The following is a 17,358-nucleotide window of genomic DNA, read 5'->3' on the forward strand; positions in this document are numbered from 1 at the left end:
TGTCATAACCATCACCACCATAGCCACTCCATGTGCTTGCCACTGTGTCCTGTATGGGCTGCCATGTCAAGGGCCAGATGAAGGGAGATGGATGGACTAGGGTCTTCCTGCTCTGGGAACCACAGCCTGCTCTCCCTGGTGGATGGCTGGGCCTGAGAGAGGAGGTGCAGTGACACCCTCCCACATGACAGCAGTCCCTGGAGGTGAGGGGGACAGGGGAGGCGTGGCTTTCTTTGGGATAATGAACCCCATGTGCAGCACTTTTGGCTCTGCAGATGTGATGCTTGTTGCCATGGTGACTGTCCTAACAATAACCACCCAGAACTGATATTCCCCACACCCGCCCCAGCTGCCACCTGGGAGGGAGAGCCCTCCTCGCTTACGAAAGCAAGCTTGAAAGGACAAGGTGGGAGGCAGAGATGACACAGGGGTTGGGGTGGAAGTGGGCCCTTCCTGAAGGCAGGGGTGGGAAGAGGGGAAGTCCGGGCCTCTCTGACCAGAGCCAAAGCCAGATGAGAGGGCTTCTGGAATCTGGGACCAGAGAGTCATGACTGGAAGTCTTTCTCCCTTCTACCCATTTCCCTATGATAGGGAGAAGCCTTCTGGGTCTGAGGGTGGGGAGTGGGCTGTTTTTTTAGTGTTAGTGTGGGGTCAAGCTGTCTGGGTAGGGACAGTCTGGCTGCCTCTGATAGCCCAGCCCTTCCCCACTGTCTGGTGCCCAATCATGTGGACCTTCCTGCGCTCGCCAGGGTAGCTCTGCTTCATACCTCTAATATTTCAGCTCGGAGGAGGGACTGCCTGGGGGTCCCAGGTGCTAACAGGTACAAAAGGCGGGAGAAGTATAGGATACAATGAATCTCAAACTGCATCTCTTAGTGACCCCACATTCTTGTGTAACCCTGGTCCTGGGCAGCTTCTCAACTTTTGAAAGGTGACCTCGGCCAGGTGCAGTGGCTCATGCCTGTAATCCTAGCACTTTGGGAGGCCGAGGTGGGTGGATCATCTGAGGTCAGGAGTTTGAGACCAGCCTGGCCCACATAGCTAAACCCCATCTCTATTAAAAATACAAAAATTAGGGTGGTGGGTGCCTGTAATCCCAGCTAGTCAGGAGGCTGAGGCAGGAGAATTGTTTGAGCCCGGCAGATGGAGGTTGCAGTGAGCCGAGACTGTGCCACTGCACCTCAGCCTCGGCAACAGAGCGAGACTCCATCTCAAAAACAAAAAAACCAAGAAAGATGACCTCATAAAAGACCACCTGGTGTGCTGCCGTGTCCACACTCAGGGCTCCAGGAAGCCCTGTGAGTGTGGATCTGTTTGTATGGATGTGTTTGTGGGTACATGTGTGTTTGTGTGTGTGTGTGTGTGTGTCTGTGTGGGACACTGGGGTTTGAATCATAGTCATTGCGTGGCTGTGTGACTGTGGGTAAATTACTTTACCCCTCTGTCTCTCCATTAAACCATCTAGTAAAATGGGGATAATAATAGTACATGCTTTATAGTTTTGTTTCAGAATTAAATGAGATAGTACATGTCAACTGCACAGTGTCAGCTGTCATTAGGATGTCAGCACCACTTTATCATCTCCTGGACATGCCGGTAGGAGTGTGTGTGGCTTCACAGTAGCCTGGAAAGAGTCTGACTTACAGAGGGGTGCAATTTTCTTTTGTTGTCTTGTTATTTGTATTCTTTTTTTCTTGAGAGAGGGTCTTGCTCTGTCACCCAGGCTGGAGTACAGTGGTGCGATCTCAGCTCACTGCAACCTCTGCCTCCCGGGTTGAAACGATTCTCATTTGGGATTATAGGCAATAGGCCACCACACCTGGCTAATTTTTGTGTTTTTAGTAGAGATGGGGTTTCACCATGTTGGCCAGGCTGCTCTCAAACTCCTCACCTCAGGTAATCCACCCACCTTGGCCTCCCAAAGTGCTGGGATTACAGGCGTGAGCCACCGTGCTTGGCTTGTTATTTATATCCTCTTGTGTGGCCCTACCTCGTCTTTCCAGAGCTCAGAAAGGGAAAATGTGGATGCTTCCAGCAGATGCTGGAAGAAACTCCTGTGGAGTTAAACACAACGCCAAGAACAAACCTCAGACTTGGCCTCCAGTCCTTTCTCGAGCCCATGCCAGTCTGTCTGTTAGGATGGCCCAGGATTCTCTGAGTCCAAGTCTGACATGGACGGGGTCTCCCTTCCTGCTATAGTCCTGCTGAAATCAAGGCCAGGATCCCTCTGCCTCCGCAGCTGGGGGCTTCCCCAGGTGGCCCAGCATTTGCCTTTGGCCTGAGAGTTTCTCGTCCTCTAGTGTCTTCTGGGTGCAGGTGGGTCGATGGCAGGGACTTGTTGCCGTGTGGTCTACTAATTGCCCAGCAGTCCCATGCCAAATGCATCCTGGCCCAGAAGGGCCCTGGCTGCCAGCACTCAGAATCCCTTTATCCCCTCCCTTATCCACACGACATTTATTGTGGCTTCTGGGGCTTGCCCTGGGCTGGCCACGAGGTGAGAGGGATGAGCAGGATAGGCCCAGAATTGGTCCTTGGGGAGCAGTACGTAGGTCATATCAGGGCAGCAGCATGAACCAAATCCAGAGCTGGCTGCTGGAAACCCCCTCCTCAGAGCCTGCCCAGGATGGACCCTGTCAGAGGAGTGTGGGGATGCTGGAGCCCAGTGGTCTAAAGTCCCGGTTCTGGACAGCAGCCCTGGTGCCAGGCCTCAGGGAAGGCTGTTTTGTGGGAAACCGGGTCGCCCTGCCTCCTGCCTGCCTCCCTGCACTATCCTCCTCCTTGGCTGCTTTCAAGAGGGGGTTGGGGTGTGTGGGCCCTCCTCCTCTAGGCAAAAGCAGGGGGCAGGCAGGTGGACCGTGCTGGAAAAGGAGAGAATGTGTACCTTTACCTGATCAGGGTGGCTGTGAGCTCTCAGGCCCCCCAAATTGCTGATGGAGCAGCCCCTGTTCCCCTGGCTCAGGGTCCCTTGGTCTGGACTCCGAATGTTGCCTCCGTTTGTCTGGGACCTCCATTCCGGACAACCCAGCAACCAGTCTTTGGAGAAGTGAGGGGGAAGGGAGGGGCTGGGACTAAGGGGAGGGGGCAGGCCCCACCCTTTCACTTTCTCATGCCAGTGTCCCAGTGTGTACGTCCGGCCTTCTGGGCGGTTCCTCCTGGCCAGGCAGCCTTTGTGGCATGTGTGGCTGATGGAGACTGGGCAGAAGGGATCTGGCAGCATCTCTTCCTGAGGGTGTGAGGAATGAGTCCTGTGGAGGGCAGCACATGAGCCCTCTGCCTCCAGGTGGGCCCCAGTCCCCTCCTGCTGTCAGGCTCAGTGGGCCTTCGAGAGAGAGAGAGAGAGAGAGAGAGAGAGAGAGAGAGAGAGAGAAGGCTGCGTTCATTATGTGCACTCTTCTGTGTTATATGAGAGCGAGGGGTCGGCAGCAGCAAGTGGCCTGCGTGCGCGAGGTGCGGGCGTGGTGCGGGTACAGGATGAAGGCGTCAGTACAGGGCGCGGGTGTGTGTGTGGGGTGCGGGGGCGGGCGCGCGTGTGAGTGCAGGTGTAGGTGCAGGTGCGTTGCGGGTGCGGGGCACGGGTGTGTGTGCAGGGCGCGTGTGCAGATGCAGGGCGCCGGTGCCCTGCGGGTGCTGGTGCAGGAGCAGCGTGTGCAGGGCGCGGGGAAGGCGCGTGCAGGGGGCGGCGGGCGGGGCGGGCGCGGCGGCGGCGGCGGTGACAGCGGCGCCCGCGCCTCCCCGCGCGTAGGTGTGCGGCGCGCTCCTGGCGAGGACGGAGCGAGCAGATCTCGCGTGCGCTCGCCGCCCGGCGCAGCCCAGCCCGGCCCCCGCCTGGCGCCGCGAGCCGAGGTGTCTCCCGCGCCCGCGCCCGTGTAGCCGCCGTGCCCGCGAGCGGGAGCCGGAGTCGCCGCCGCCCGAGCGCAGCCGAGCGCACGCCGAGCCCGTCCGCCGCCGCCATGGCCACCACGGTGACCTGCACCCGCTTCACCGACGAGTACCAGCTCTACGAGGATATTGGCAAGTAAGAGCAGCGGCGCGCGCGGGCTGGGCCGGGGACCCCAGAGGGCCGGGACCTCCGGGACCCTCCGCGCCGCCGTCTCTGGGCGCATTGCGGCCCCGCGCGCCGCCGGCTTCTCTGGGCTCCGGGCCCAAGCGCACGGCCCCGCGCGGCCCCGACCCGCGAGCCCCCGGCCCCGGGCCCGGCTGCCAGACCTCAGCGCGCGCGGCCCTGCCCAGCTCTGCCCAGCGCGGCTGCCGGGCCGGGGCTCCGGGCTCGCGACTTGGCGCGGCGGGGGCGGCAGCAGGTGTCCCCGGAGCGCCCGGCAGACGTGACGCATTTGGCGGCGAGGAGGTCAGAGAGGAGGGGCGCGCGGGGGTGGCCGCCGGGCCCGGAGCGCCGGGAGGGGTCGGCTGCGGCCCCAGAGGGTCGTCCCCGACGCGGGTGCACTGTCTCCACCCCCACCCGAGCGGCAGGCGGCGGGGGTGGCGGGACCTGCTTGCGCCTGCTCCTGCGCGTGGCCCCATCCGCGCTGGGGGTGCCGGCGTGGGAGAGCCTCTGCTGTAGGTCCCCTGGGGAATCTGGGTTCTGGAGGATTTTCCCCCAGATTCTTCTGGAAACAGGAATTTGGAGGTGTGGGGAGGACGAGGTCAGGGAGCCTGGATCAGGTCATGGGGATAGCGGGGAGAGACTAAGAGCCTGACTGGGTTGCAAATTTCAGGGTCATCGAGGTGGATGGGGGCTGGATTTTGGACTGTTGGCGGGGGCGCCCTAAAGGGGAAGGGGCTTTGAAGGTTTGTTTGAAGTGGGACCTCACGGGGAACAGGTGCCGTGGCTCCCGTTCTCTCCTTAGCAGTATGAGCAGTGTGGGGCGAAGGTCTGGTTCGTGGTCCCCAGACCCGGCTTTGCCCCTGGGGTCAGAGATGGGGAGCGCCTCAGGGGCCTCCTGTCTGGCCTGGGGTCTCCCGTCTGAGAATCAAGGTGGCTGAACCTGGCATCCCCAGGGCTAGCTTCAGAACTCCTGAATCTCCAGCCTGACTGGGCCAGAGCCCCATCCTCCGCCGTCCTCCCCCATCCTCCTCCGTCCCTTCAGTGCGGGCGGTGGGGGCGCTGGCGGTGCTGGCGAGATTTCCTCTTACACATCCAGCAACAGATCCTTTTTTTCCTTTACTAAATAAGTGTCTGGTGAAACCTTGTGGTGGGTGAGGGACGCTGATCATTGATAATTGTGGAGTGCGGAGCTGGAGGAGTGTGGGGGTGTGTTCATTCCCCACTTCTCCCTGCACGTGTGGAGAGGATTCGGGTAGGGGGTAGGGATGTGGAGCCCAGCCCTGTGCAAGAAGCCCATGCTGGATGGGTGGGGTGAGGGGCCAGGCTGGCTGGGGGACCCTTCCTTGGATGGATCTGGAGAGCACCCCAGGGCTGAGACCTCGAGGGAGGGGGCGGGCCCAGCCCCCTTCATGCGTATCCCTGAGTGGGTGGCTGGCTCCCCAGTCTTCACCCCTCAGATGCACCGATCTACCCTTGTCTGTCCTCTTGGCCTCCAGAGGTGTCCTGGCCGCTGGAGGGGCAGGTGGGTGGCAGTTAATGTGCCTGGTTCTCTGAGGAAGAGAGCAACAGTGGGAAGTCAGTCTTTCCACAGGGGCCTTCTTGTTGTCTTCTCTGCTTGTGCTCAGAAGCACCGAGGCCCTCACAGCAGGTGTCCCTGGTCTTCTCCAGAGAAGCCACTTTCAAGACCTCCCCATGTGCCCCCAGTGTCCTCAGCCTGCAGCTCACTCTGGCTGTTCCTTCTTCCCTTTGCTGCGAGCCTCCCTGTGTCCAGCGGCAGTGTCCGGGTGGCCAGCTCCCCGCTGAGCCTCCGATTCCAGTGCAGCTGGATGTCCTGTTCAGTGCCACCCATACTGGGGAATGGAGGTCTTTGGGGCTGCCTGGGGAAGCTTGAGAGAGGTGGCTCCAGAGGTAGAGACCAGGTGGGGCTAAGACTGCTGGGCTTCTCTGTCAAGCCAGAGAATGAGCTGCTGCTGGAAGGGAGCGAGCGTGGCCTCCTGAGCGAAAGCACTGGGAGCCATGCATTGCGAGGTGAGGAGTGGAGCCTGGCATCGAAGGGAGCCCCATGACCTGGGACAAGAGGAGATGCCCAAGCCAGGAGCAGGCAGCTCAGCCCAGTGCACCTTTGTGGAGCCCTGCTAGGCGCCGGGGTCCCTGGGGACGCCAAGGGCCTACCACTGCCCTGCTGTGGCGGCTCTTGGGTAGGGAAGGGACCGATTCCTTGGGGCTGCAGCCGTGCCATAGAGGTGGACCAGGGAGCTGGGAGGGCAGAGCAGGGCACCTAAGGGGGATGTCTGAGGCCAGGGCTCAGTTGTGGGCACTCAGCCCGTTTGCAGCGCTGGGGTCCCTTGCTTGATATGTTGACTAGTTGTTGCCAGTGCCCGCCTGGGGCACAGTTGGTGTTGCTTCCTGGCCCCAGGTGGACATGTCCAAGTTTATTTAAAGCTGCAGCCACTGGCACCCAGTCAGGTGGTGCTGAGCTCCCTGACCAAAGGAAGGGCTTGGCCTCAGGCCCACAGCTGCTCATGTATGACGAGGCCACTGGCCTTTCCCCTCCCTTACCCCATCCTTTTCTGCTCTCTGCTCCCGAATCTTCCCCAGAGGCCTGGGCAGCAGGGTCAGCCAGCCAAGAGGGGCCGTTTTCTGGGGCCCTGCCCTGCCCAGCTCTACAGGGAGTGTGTGCCCTTCCCTGCTCAGCCTGGCAGGGCTCACAGACACTAGCCTGGTGGCCCATGTGGGAGCAGTTGCAGAGCAAGGCAAGGAAGCCCTCAGCCTGGCATGGCCCAGCCAACAGTGCAGTTTTAATTTTTTTTACATTGGATAAACTTTAAAAATCCAGAAAAACCCCAGAAATAATAAAATGAACACAACATCTCTTCTACACAGAATTGGAAATGGTTAATCTTTTGTCATTTTGGCTTTAAGTCCTTTTTTAAAAAATTTATAAGAAGTATTACAAAGAAATATTAAGTAACCCATTTTCTTCCAACTACTGCTTTTATATTTTTCCTCCCAGGCTCTTTCGGGTACATTTACACATGGATATAAGTATCCATAACTAATATATAGGATTCTTTTGTGTGGGTGTTTTTCTTAACTTTACATAAAAAACCTGGAACTTGTACTTTTCACTCAACAGTCTTGTTGACACCTGTGCTCGTCGATGTGTTTGATCGTAGGCTGCTGCATGGCGACCTGTAGTGTGAACACTGTCCTGCCTGCCCCCATCCCAATGGAAATCTAGGTTGTCTCCTGTGTTCCATTGTCACCCAGCACACCGTGGCCAGCACTGTCACGGCCCGGGCCCTGAGTGCGTCTAGGGTGCAGGTGTGAGAATTTCTTTAGGGTGTGTCCCTGGCAGTGGGGCTGCCGAGGAGGGTCCGCGTGTCTTCTGTCTTTGCAGGTGCCGCCACTCTCTCTGCTGTGTCCACTCGCGCAGCAGCGTTGGGGCTGCCCCTTTCCCTGGGTGCTGCCGTTCCTCGGGTTGGCAGGTTGGCAGTGTTGATGGGTTGTCAGTGTCGACCGTTTGTTGGGTAGGAAGAGGTCTCACATTTTGTATTCAGCCTCGTGAATCTTCCATTTTTGGGGAGTTGTCTCTTTTCAAACATGGAGAGCTCCCTGGAAGAAAGCATCTCCCACGAGGTTTTGGATATCATTTTAGGGGTTCATGGGCTCCTCCTTTTCTGGGGGAGATGGCAGCTAGGGCTGGGCCATGTTGTAGCAACACCTAATGTGTACATTACTTTAAATGTTTGATTTTATTTGATTCCAACTGTCCAGAAAGGCCCTTCTTCCCAGCCCCATTTTACAGACAAAAAACCGAAGTTCGGGAAAGGTTGGCAACTTGCCCAAGCCCGGGCAGCAAGAATGGCCCCTGAGCTCCAGTCCAGGGCTTCTCCCACCCCTCCCATCTCTCCCACTAAACCTCAGATAGTCCCAAAACTGACCTTGATATGTCCTTGACTCCATCCAGTGGTACCCCAGTCGCCAGCGAGCAGGCTATATCCTGGGGCGTGTGTGGCCTGACCGCTGGCGGGGGCATCACTGTCAGCTGGCGGATGCCTTCTGCCGAGAGGCACACTGTGAACCAGCGAATGGCCTGCTAGGTAGTTAATAGATAAACTTAGGAAATTCAGAGCGAATCGATTTTTGAGTCTCCAAGCTCTGAGCTGGTTGCCAGGGAAGAGACGAATGGAGGAGGAGGGATCATCGTATTTGCTTTCTCTCTCCCCAGAGCACAGCAGACACTCCCTGCCTCGGGGGCCTTGGCCAAGCTGCCTCTCTTCCCCTGACACCTCACAGCTCACTCCCTTGGGCTGCTCAGCAGGCTGTCCCAGACGCCCCCTGCCCTGGCTCTCCTTTTGCCTCCCCACTCCTCCCTGCCCCTCCCCCGAACTTGTCTTCTCCCTGGCACTTTGCCCCATCTGATGTGCTGGACAGCTTACCCACAGAGAGGCGGAGGTCCGGCCCCCTGCCCACGGTTGTGTCCCCAGTGCCTGGCCCGAGGTGGGGAAGGGGTGAGTTGGGTGGGCCTCTGCCTTCCAGCCTGGCTCCCAGGAGGCCAGCAAGAGTCCTCCTGGTCTTGATTCCTTAATGTAGGGTAGTTTAAAAAGAAGTCGCACATGCTGAGATTGCTGGCAAGATGTGCATTAAGGTGATGCTAGTTTAGTTACTATTTAATGGTATTTTTATACCATAACCTACTTTGCTGAGAGCTAAGAATATATCTGCATGCTTGCTACCAGGACTCTTTTCTTTTCTGGTAACAGTTGCTAGCGCTTAAATGGTGCTTATTATATTAACGTGCTAGATCTGTGAAGTAGGTGCTGTAATCATCCCAAGTTTACAGGAGAGGTAGCTGAGGCACAGAGAAGCCCCATTCCCCAGTAAAGGTCACACAGGGTCAGGATTTGAATCCACATTCTGCTCCTCTCAGAAGCTCATTACCCTACTCTCTTCTGTGCTTTAAAAATGCTGTAACTCTACTGGCTGACTCATGGCCAGCTTGTGGTCTACTCTGACCTGAGGCTTTTGGGCACCTGTCCTTGGCCGGCTGCTCACCATGATGTATTTGTGCTTTTCCAAACCAAGGGCATTACCTCTAGGTTCCCCTTTGTGAAGACGTTATTTCCTTTTGTCATCAGAGACAACCAACACTCTGACTCCATATGACACCAGCAAGACTAGAAATTTTTATTTTATTAATTAAATTACCAGGGCAATATGATCTTGTAAAACACACACAGACACACACACACACACACAAACCAAGTAATACAGAAGTACGTGCAGTAAAATGTGACTCGTTTACACTCAAGTTCCCTCACTCTCCAGAGGTACCTGGCTTCTTAATTTTAATGTCAGTATGAGGATATGTGTGTGTGTGTGTACATATATACACATCTACATATATAGCAGATATATATGATTTCAAAACACAGATGGAATCACCATATATGTGATTCTGCAATCTGTTTGCCCAACACTTTCATGACGACCCCCCGTGTCAGTAAGTCTTTTCTTCAGCTAAGTGCCTTCCAATTCTTAGCAGAGAAATGTGTGCATACGCGTTGGCCACATTTTTTAAACCAAAAATTGGGACCCATCCTCTAGCAAGTGTGATGGGGTATAAGAGGATGCCATATTTGAAATCAGGGCCTGAAAGGTTATTAGGAGGGCCCAACTGTTGTGAAGGAAAGCTGTGTTCTCAGCACGACCAGCTGCAGGGGCTGGGCCCGTGGAGGTGGGTGCAAGTGGACTCCTGCCGAGGTCAAAGGCCACAGGACTAAGGATGTCTCAGGTCTCACTTGAAAGAACTGAAGGATCTATTCCCATCTTTCCATCCCCCTTTTCTAGTAATCCCCAAGAGCAGAGGGGAGGGATATGCAATGTTTAGGTTTTGTATCTTCTACTTAAAAATTCTAACAGGGATGTTTCCCTCATTTTTGCTCCATTGGCCTTTGAAGAGTCTATATTGAGCCACCCTAGAATTTAACAGTAATTTACTAGAAGAGACCAGGTGGAGATAAGTGTGCAATGTCTGTCCCTGGGAAGACCACTCCCATTTCCCTGTGTTCCGTGATGCCACCTCCCTCGTCCAGGCAAGAGATGTGGCCTTTCTGGAGATTTAAAATATATTTTAAAAAAATTCTCTCTCTCTTCCCCCACAAAAATGGAATCTAATTTGATTATTTTTAAAGCATCTTTTACAGCTGCAAGTCACTTTGTTAGTGTAGAAACATAAAAATGCATTATGTATCAACTTGGTTTTTAAAAAATTATCATATTGGCATATTACACAGAAATGTATATTTTATTCATATAAAAATTTGAATTTATTTAAAATGAAAACATCCTTTTATGTTAGAGAAAGGTGGTGTTGCTAGCTGCCAAACTTTTGGGTGGCTTTTGTCTCCTGGGTTAGAGGGTCACTTGTTGAGGGCTCAGTTCCTGGTGGACACAGTTCTTTTTGTATTGACATAATTATCCAAAAATAACTTATGATTCTTTGTTAAGCCAGATAGAAGCTTTTGTTGAATTCTAGAACAGATTGGCAACAACCAGGCAAAGATTTAAGAAGATTTTATGGGAGGAAGCATAATGGCACACTTGTACAGGGTGGAATTTGGGACCCACAGTCCTTGTTTCCTCACTTTGTGAGCAGCAAGAGAAGCCTGGAGGGCAGGAGCTGCTGTCCCCCTTACGATGAAGTACAGCAGGTGTTATGCCTTTTGCTGTAATGCCCTCTGGGTGTCAAGCACATCCCAGTGAGTGCCGTTTCCAGCAAGGAGCTGAGGAGCCCTGATTCTGTCACCCAACACACCCTGAATTCAAGTGCTGAGAACAGTGCCTGGCACACAGTAGGTGCTCCACAGTGACTCAGCAATGGTCTGGGTCACTCAGGCCTTGCACCTGGGACTGCTTCCCAGAGCAGTGGCACACCCACCCTGTAAAAGATGAGGGCCTTATAAGAGGTATTGGGTGGCTCTGCAGGTAGGCCTTGGGGGTATTCTGATGTCCAGTCTGGGTAGACAGTCTTGTCACCTGGTGAAATGCAGTAGCAGGGCTGTCAGCACTTATATGTCTGTCATGGAACTTGACTCCAAGAGGCTTGCAGCCTTCAGCTCATTTCTTAATGAAGTTGTTCACATGACTTCTTGTTTGTTGAGGTGCTGTCTGATTCTCAGTGTCTGTGAGTTTGATCCAGGCCATTAGTTAGGGGCTTTCTGGGCAAAGAGTATGAGTCTGGCTAGGAGCAGACCCTCCCAAAGAACATGACCACGTGGTGGTTCTCAGCCCCGACCACACATGGGAAGCCCCTGAGGAGTGTTCAGTCCCCATCACATTTAGCCAAACACTAGGGAAATGGGGTATCAGCATTTTTTAAAAGCTCCCAGGTGATTCCAATGGGCACTGCATACCTAGACTCTGCAGAGGAGTCTGCACCTGAGGCCAGACACTCGCCTAAGTCCACACTCCTTCATATAACTCTTGGTTCTTTCAGAGCCCACCTAGGCATGAATTTGAAGTTTACCTTCATTTTCTCTACATTCACAATGACATTACTGCCCCACCGCCCACCCCATCCAAGTTGTCGAGAGCACCATTGTCCAGAAGAGATAAAATGTGATACAAAGTTGAGCCATATGTGTGATTAAAAATTTTCTAGTACTTCAAGAAGAAACAGGTGAAAGGAACTTTAAAAATATATTTATTTAACCTTATATCCAAAATATCATTTCAGAGGCCTGGTGCAGTGGCTCGTGCCTGTAATCCCAGCACTTTGGGAGGCCAAGGTGGGTGGATCGCTTGAGCCCAGGAGTTAAGAGACCGTGGGCAACATGGCAAAACCCCATCTGTACAAAAATAAAAAAACATTTCAACATGTAATCAAAACAAAAATTATTAAGCTATTTTGCATTCCTTTTTGTACTATGTCTTGAAATCTGGTGTGTATTTTACCCTTACAGCACATCTCAGTTTGGACCAGGTTCTTATGACTACATGGTGACAGTAACCACAATATTGGACAACACAGGTCCAGAGCTTCAAAATCACCATTTTTTTTTTTCATTTTTCCTGGTTTCTTTTAAGAATAATAGTTACATTCATAGTTGTCTTAGTCTGTTCCTGATTTCTTTTTGCTCTCCTGAAGACTTACTCATTTATTCAGCAAGTCTGGTTGTCTGTACTTACCATGTGCCATGGGTGCTTGGGAAACAGTAGTGAACAAAGCAGTCAAGGATGCCTGCCTTTGGGGAGCTTATATACTGCTGGATAGAGGCAGGCAATAAACATAAATACTAAACAAATTATATGATAGGGTAGAAGGTGTTTAATACCTCTGGGAATAATTAAGAAGACTCAGGAGTGCCAGTTAGGAGGAGGGTTACTATTATAAAAAGGATGGTAAAGCCAAGAAAAAAGAAGACTCCAATTGCTAAAATCAGGAATGACACAGGGGACCTTACTGCCAACCTTACAGAAAAAAAATTATAAGGAAATAACTATGAATAATTATGTGCCCTCAAGTTAGAGAACCTGGATGAAATGGACAAATACTTAGAAAGGCGCAAACTACTGAAACTGACTCAAAAAGAAGTAGAAAATCTGAATAGACCTATAACAAGTAGTGATTGACTTAGTAATTTAAAATTTTCCCACAAAGGAAAGCTCAGGCTCAGATAATTTCACTGGTAAATCCTACCAAACATTTAAAGAAGAATTAATACCAGTCTTCTACAAGCTCTCCCAAAAAGTAGAAGAGGAGAAAATTCTTTCCAATTCATTCTGTGAAGCCAGCAATACCCTAATACCAGAACCAAAGATACCACAAAACTACACACTGTTATCACTTATGAATGCAGATGAAACATCCTCAACAAAACTCTAGCAAAATAAATCTAGCAACATATAAAAAGGATTATTTATACATTATGAGCAAGTGGGATGTATCCCAAGAATGAAAGGTTCATTCAGCCTACAAAAATCAATCTATATAATACACCATGTTGACAGAACAAACATAGAAACTGTATGAACCATTTCAATAGATGCAGAAAAAGCATTTAACAAAAACCAATACTGTTTCATGATAAAAACTCAATAAACAACAAGTAGAAAGGAACTTCCTTAACTTGATAAAATACATTTGTGAAAAATCCACAGCTAACCTCATATTTAATGGTGGAAAACTGAATGTATCTGCTCTTTCCATTTCTAGGCAACATGGTATAGGAGATTGTAGCCAGGGCAATTAGGCAAGAAAAAGAGATAGAAGGCTTCCAGATTGGAAATAAATAGTTATAGCTACCTCTCTTTTCAGATTACATGCTTTCATATATAGAAAATCCTAAGGAATCCATTTAAAAAACCATTAGAACTAAAAAAATGAATTTAGCAAAATTGCAAGATATAAGACCAATATACAAAAATCCATTGTATTTCAATGGACTAGAAGTTTAAAATAACAAAATTAGGAAAAACAATTTACAACAGCATCTAAAAAATAAAATACTTAATACTAAATTTAATAAAAGAAGTACAAGACTTGTACATTGAAAACCACAAACCACTGTTGAGAGAAATTAAAGAAGACCTAAATTAATGGAAAGACATCCCATGTTCATGGATTGGAAGATTTAATATTGTTAAATAGTAGTATATTCCAAATTGACCTACATTTTTGCTATGAAAATTCCAGCTGTGTTTTTTGCAAAAATTGACAACCTGGCCCTAAAATTCACATAGGAATGCAAGAGACCCAAAATAGCTAAAACAATCTTGAAAAAGAAGAACAAAGTCGGAGGACTCACAGGTTCTGATTTCAAAACTAACTACACAGTTACAGCAATCAAGATGGTGTGGTATTGACATAAGGATAAACACATAGATCAGTGAAATAGGATTGAGAGTGTAGAATAAATCCATACATCTATGTTCAGTTGATTTTTTACAAGGGTGCCAAGACAATTCCAGTGGAGAAGAATAATGGTCCATTCAACAAATGGACAATTGAGTATCCACATGCAGAAGAATGAGGTTGGAGCTGTACTTGACACCATATACAAAAATTATTTCAAAATAAATAATAGATCTAAATGTAGGAGCTAAAATCACAGAATTCTTAGAAGAAAACATAAGAGTAAATCTTTGCAACTTTGTATTAGGCAATGGTTTTGTAGATATGACACCACAAGCATAAACAACAAAAGAAAAATAGTTTTGCTGTTGGGCTTCATTAACAGTGAAAACTTTTGTATTCAAAGGACACCATTGAGAAAGGGGAGTAGAATAGTCCATAGAATGGGAGAAAATATTTGCAAACCATGTGTCTGGTAAGGAATTTGTATTCAGAATACTTTAAGAACTTTTACTACCTAACAGTAAGAAGAAACAATCTAATTTAAAAATGGGCAAAGGACTTAGACATTTCTCTAAAATAGGTAACAAATGGCCCACAGCACATGAAAAGATTTTGGCATCATTATGGAAATGCAATTCAAAACCATCATGAGATGCCATTTCACTCTTACTAGGATGGCTATTGTCAAAAAGACGGATAATAGCAAGTGTTGGTGAGGGTGTGAAGTTGGAATGCTCATTCATTGCTGGTGAGGATGTAAAATGGCACAGCTACTATGAAAAATACTTTAGTGGGTCCCCAAAATGTTCTATTCTTAGGTATATGCCCAAGACATATGAAAACATATGTCCACGCAGAAACTGGTTCATAGCAGCATTATCCATAGTAGCCAAAAAGTAGAAACAGCCCAGATGTCCACCAGCTGATGAATGGGTGAGGAAAATGTGTTATATCCATACAGTGGAATATTATTCAGGCATAAAAAGGAATGAAATACTAATAAGCACTGACACATGCTAAAATGTGGATGAACCTTAAAAACATCATGCTCAGTGCAAGAAGCCAGTCACAAAAGGCCATGTGTTGTTTAATTCCCTTTTTATGAAATGTCCAGAAAAGGCATACCTGTAGGACAGAAACTGGAGCGAGAATGGATGGAAAAAGGATGGGCGGTGACCGCTAATGGGTAGAAGTTTGATTCTGAAGTGATGAAAATGTTATAAACTTAGACTGTGGTAATGGATATACAACTCTCAATATATTTAAAACCACTGAATTATATACTCTAAATGGGTGAATTGTTTGGTATATGAATTAAATCTCAATAAAGATGTCAAAGAAATAAAACCTACTCAGAAAATAAAAGCTCTCACATCTGGATCTCGATGTTCACATTGCTGAGAAGTGAGCTTAGAAATTAAAGTGACTGCCAATGCCCAGCTCATGGTTGGCGGCCTCCCCTAATGTTCAGGACCCCAGCAGAAATGTGGCTTTGGCCAGGCCACCTTCTTTGAACCAGCCTCTGCTGCGAAGTGTCTTCGCAAACAAAAAACTGAGAAGAAGCCTTGTCACTGGAGCATCTGACTGGTGCCGGATGACAGCATCTCTAAACTTAGCCAGCCCTCTGGGCCTGTGCCTGATGTGAGTTCAGGCCAGAGGCACTGGGGAGGGCCAGGCTCCTGCTGGCCCAGGAAGATCCAGGAACCTGTGAGCCCTCACATGAGCTGGGCCTGGGGCGGGTTCTGACCTGGAGTTCCGGGACACATGACACATTGGGTGACCCTTTCCAGAGACCAGCACAGGGGAAGATGCCATCTGTACCACCTTACTTTCAGGGCTGTGTGACTGAGGGTTCCACTGTGACTAGGAACCCAGTACGTGCCCTGGCTTCCAAACTTTGCCCCCATAGCCTCACCCCACGTCTGGGCCTCACCTCACATTCTGGGACTCTATTTTGCTTGTTTCCTGAGTGGCCCTTGGGACTGTCCCATCAGAAACTCCAGGCCAGGGCTTTGTAGCAAGGCTGGGGCTGTAGCCTCCCATTACTGCAGTGTGAGGTGGGCCTCAGGGGTCCCCTCCGCCTGTGCCCTCTTTCCTTCCTCAGAGAAAGCCTGGGCCCCTCAAGTCCTTGTTGGGGCCTCATAGCAGCAGGACGACTTCCGTTGCAGTGTGGGACTTCTGAGGCACAATGTATGTGCCCTGAAAGGCAGCCCAAGGATCAGGGGAATGGGATGGAGCGAGGGAGTGCTGGCCTGTCACTCAAGACCCCAGCCAGGCAGCGGGAGGTGGGTGGAGGCTGGGCTGGGTGCTGGGATGCCAGGAGCCCATCAGGGGTGATGGGCCTAGTGGCTAGTGAGAAAGTGGTGGTCACAAGGCCGCTGCTGAGGAAGCGCACCAGCCCCGAGGGTCCTGCTGTCTCCCTGGAAATTAATGTGGCTGAGCCTGTACTCCTCCTTTGACAGAGCTGGGGACCCAGCTGTCCTGGGCCCACTGCCCACCACCACCGCATCCCCATCCTTTCATCATAACATCCCCACGGACTGACAGAGAACACCCCTCCCAGTCAAAAACCCTGAGAGAAGCAGTGATTTTGGTGCTTTTCACGATTCCTCTGCATGCCTGAGGCCAGGTTCATTTTATTCTTACATTTTTATTCTCTGATTGACATTCACAAATTCTTATCTTGACCAATTGTCCACATGACATCCAACCCAGGACAGCCTGTCTTGCGGGAGGTGTCACTCTTTCTCTGTCTCCTCTGTCTCTCTGTTTCTCTCCCTCTCTTTTTCTCACTTCGTGTTTCTACTTTTTCTCCCTCTTCTGCTTCCTGGTCTTTTCTAGGCTCTTCCTGGTGTGGTGACGATGGCCACTGGGCACCCCCCTCACTTTATGGGGCAGCCCCTCCCGGGCAGGACCTGGGACTGTTTCTTTCTCCAGCCGCATCATCCTCCCCTCCTTCCCTCCCTCTTCCTCCCTCTCCTTTCTCCTTTCACTTAAAGGATCCTGTCTTCTGGGGGGCCCTCCTTCTCCTGCCCTCCCAGGTCCTCAGTGGCTCATCCCTAGCTCTGAAGGCCGTTCTGGGGCTTTGCAGCCCCTGAGAGTGTCGCAGGCACTTCTGGGTCTCTGTCCCAGCCCCCTACCCCCCCGCCACTGACACCTGGCTGAGCTATTTCCCCCAGTGAGGGCTGAGGATGCTGGAATAGAGTTGTCGTTTTTAATTCCACTCACCTCCACTTTCTGGCACCGAGGATGGAGGCTCTGGAGTGTGGATGGACCAGAGCACAGCCTCCCTGTGACTCCTGTGCTGTTTCTGTGGCCTCACTGCCCTGGGGTAAATGTGGGGCTCTTCCCAGCCTTGGTCACCTATGGGGGCATCACCAGCAGGAAGCACACACTGGGGCTCAGTTTCCCCCTCTGGGCTGTGGAGACAAGAGATGTGGTGAGGAAAGTCTCC

At 50.9% G+C, this 17,358-nt stretch overlaps 1 protein-coding gene across 14 annotated transcripts in view; it reads left to right on the forward strand.

Moving 5' to 3' along the window:
• Positions 1–3,695: 3,695 nt before the first annotated feature.
• Positions 3,696–17,358, forward strand: part of CAMK2B (calcium/calmodulin dependent protein kinase II beta) — a 108,475-nt gene continuing 94,812 nt past the window's right edge. For 2 of the 14 annotated variants that reach the window (XM_055293260.2, XM_055293261.2), the window contains exon 1: positions 3,761–4,015. In XM_055293260.2, the coding sequence (XP_055149235.1) occupies positions 3,951–4,015 (65 nt within the window). In that variant the 5' untranslated portion in view covers positions 3,761–3,950. Of the gene's footprint in view, positions 4,016–17,358 lie in introns of all 14 variants that reach the window. The other 12 variants (XM_055293252.2, XM_055293255.2, XM_063608956.1 and 9 more) reach the window with 11 other exon arrangements.

This window comes from Symphalangus syndactylus, chromosome 9, assembly GCF_028878055.3.
Source record: "Symphalangus syndactylus isolate Jambi chromosome 9, NHGRI_mSymSyn1-v2.1_pri, whole genome shotgun sequence".
In the NCBI taxonomy this organism is placed as follows: Eukaryota; Metazoa; Chordata; class Mammalia; order Primates; family Hylobatidae; genus Symphalangus; species Symphalangus syndactylus.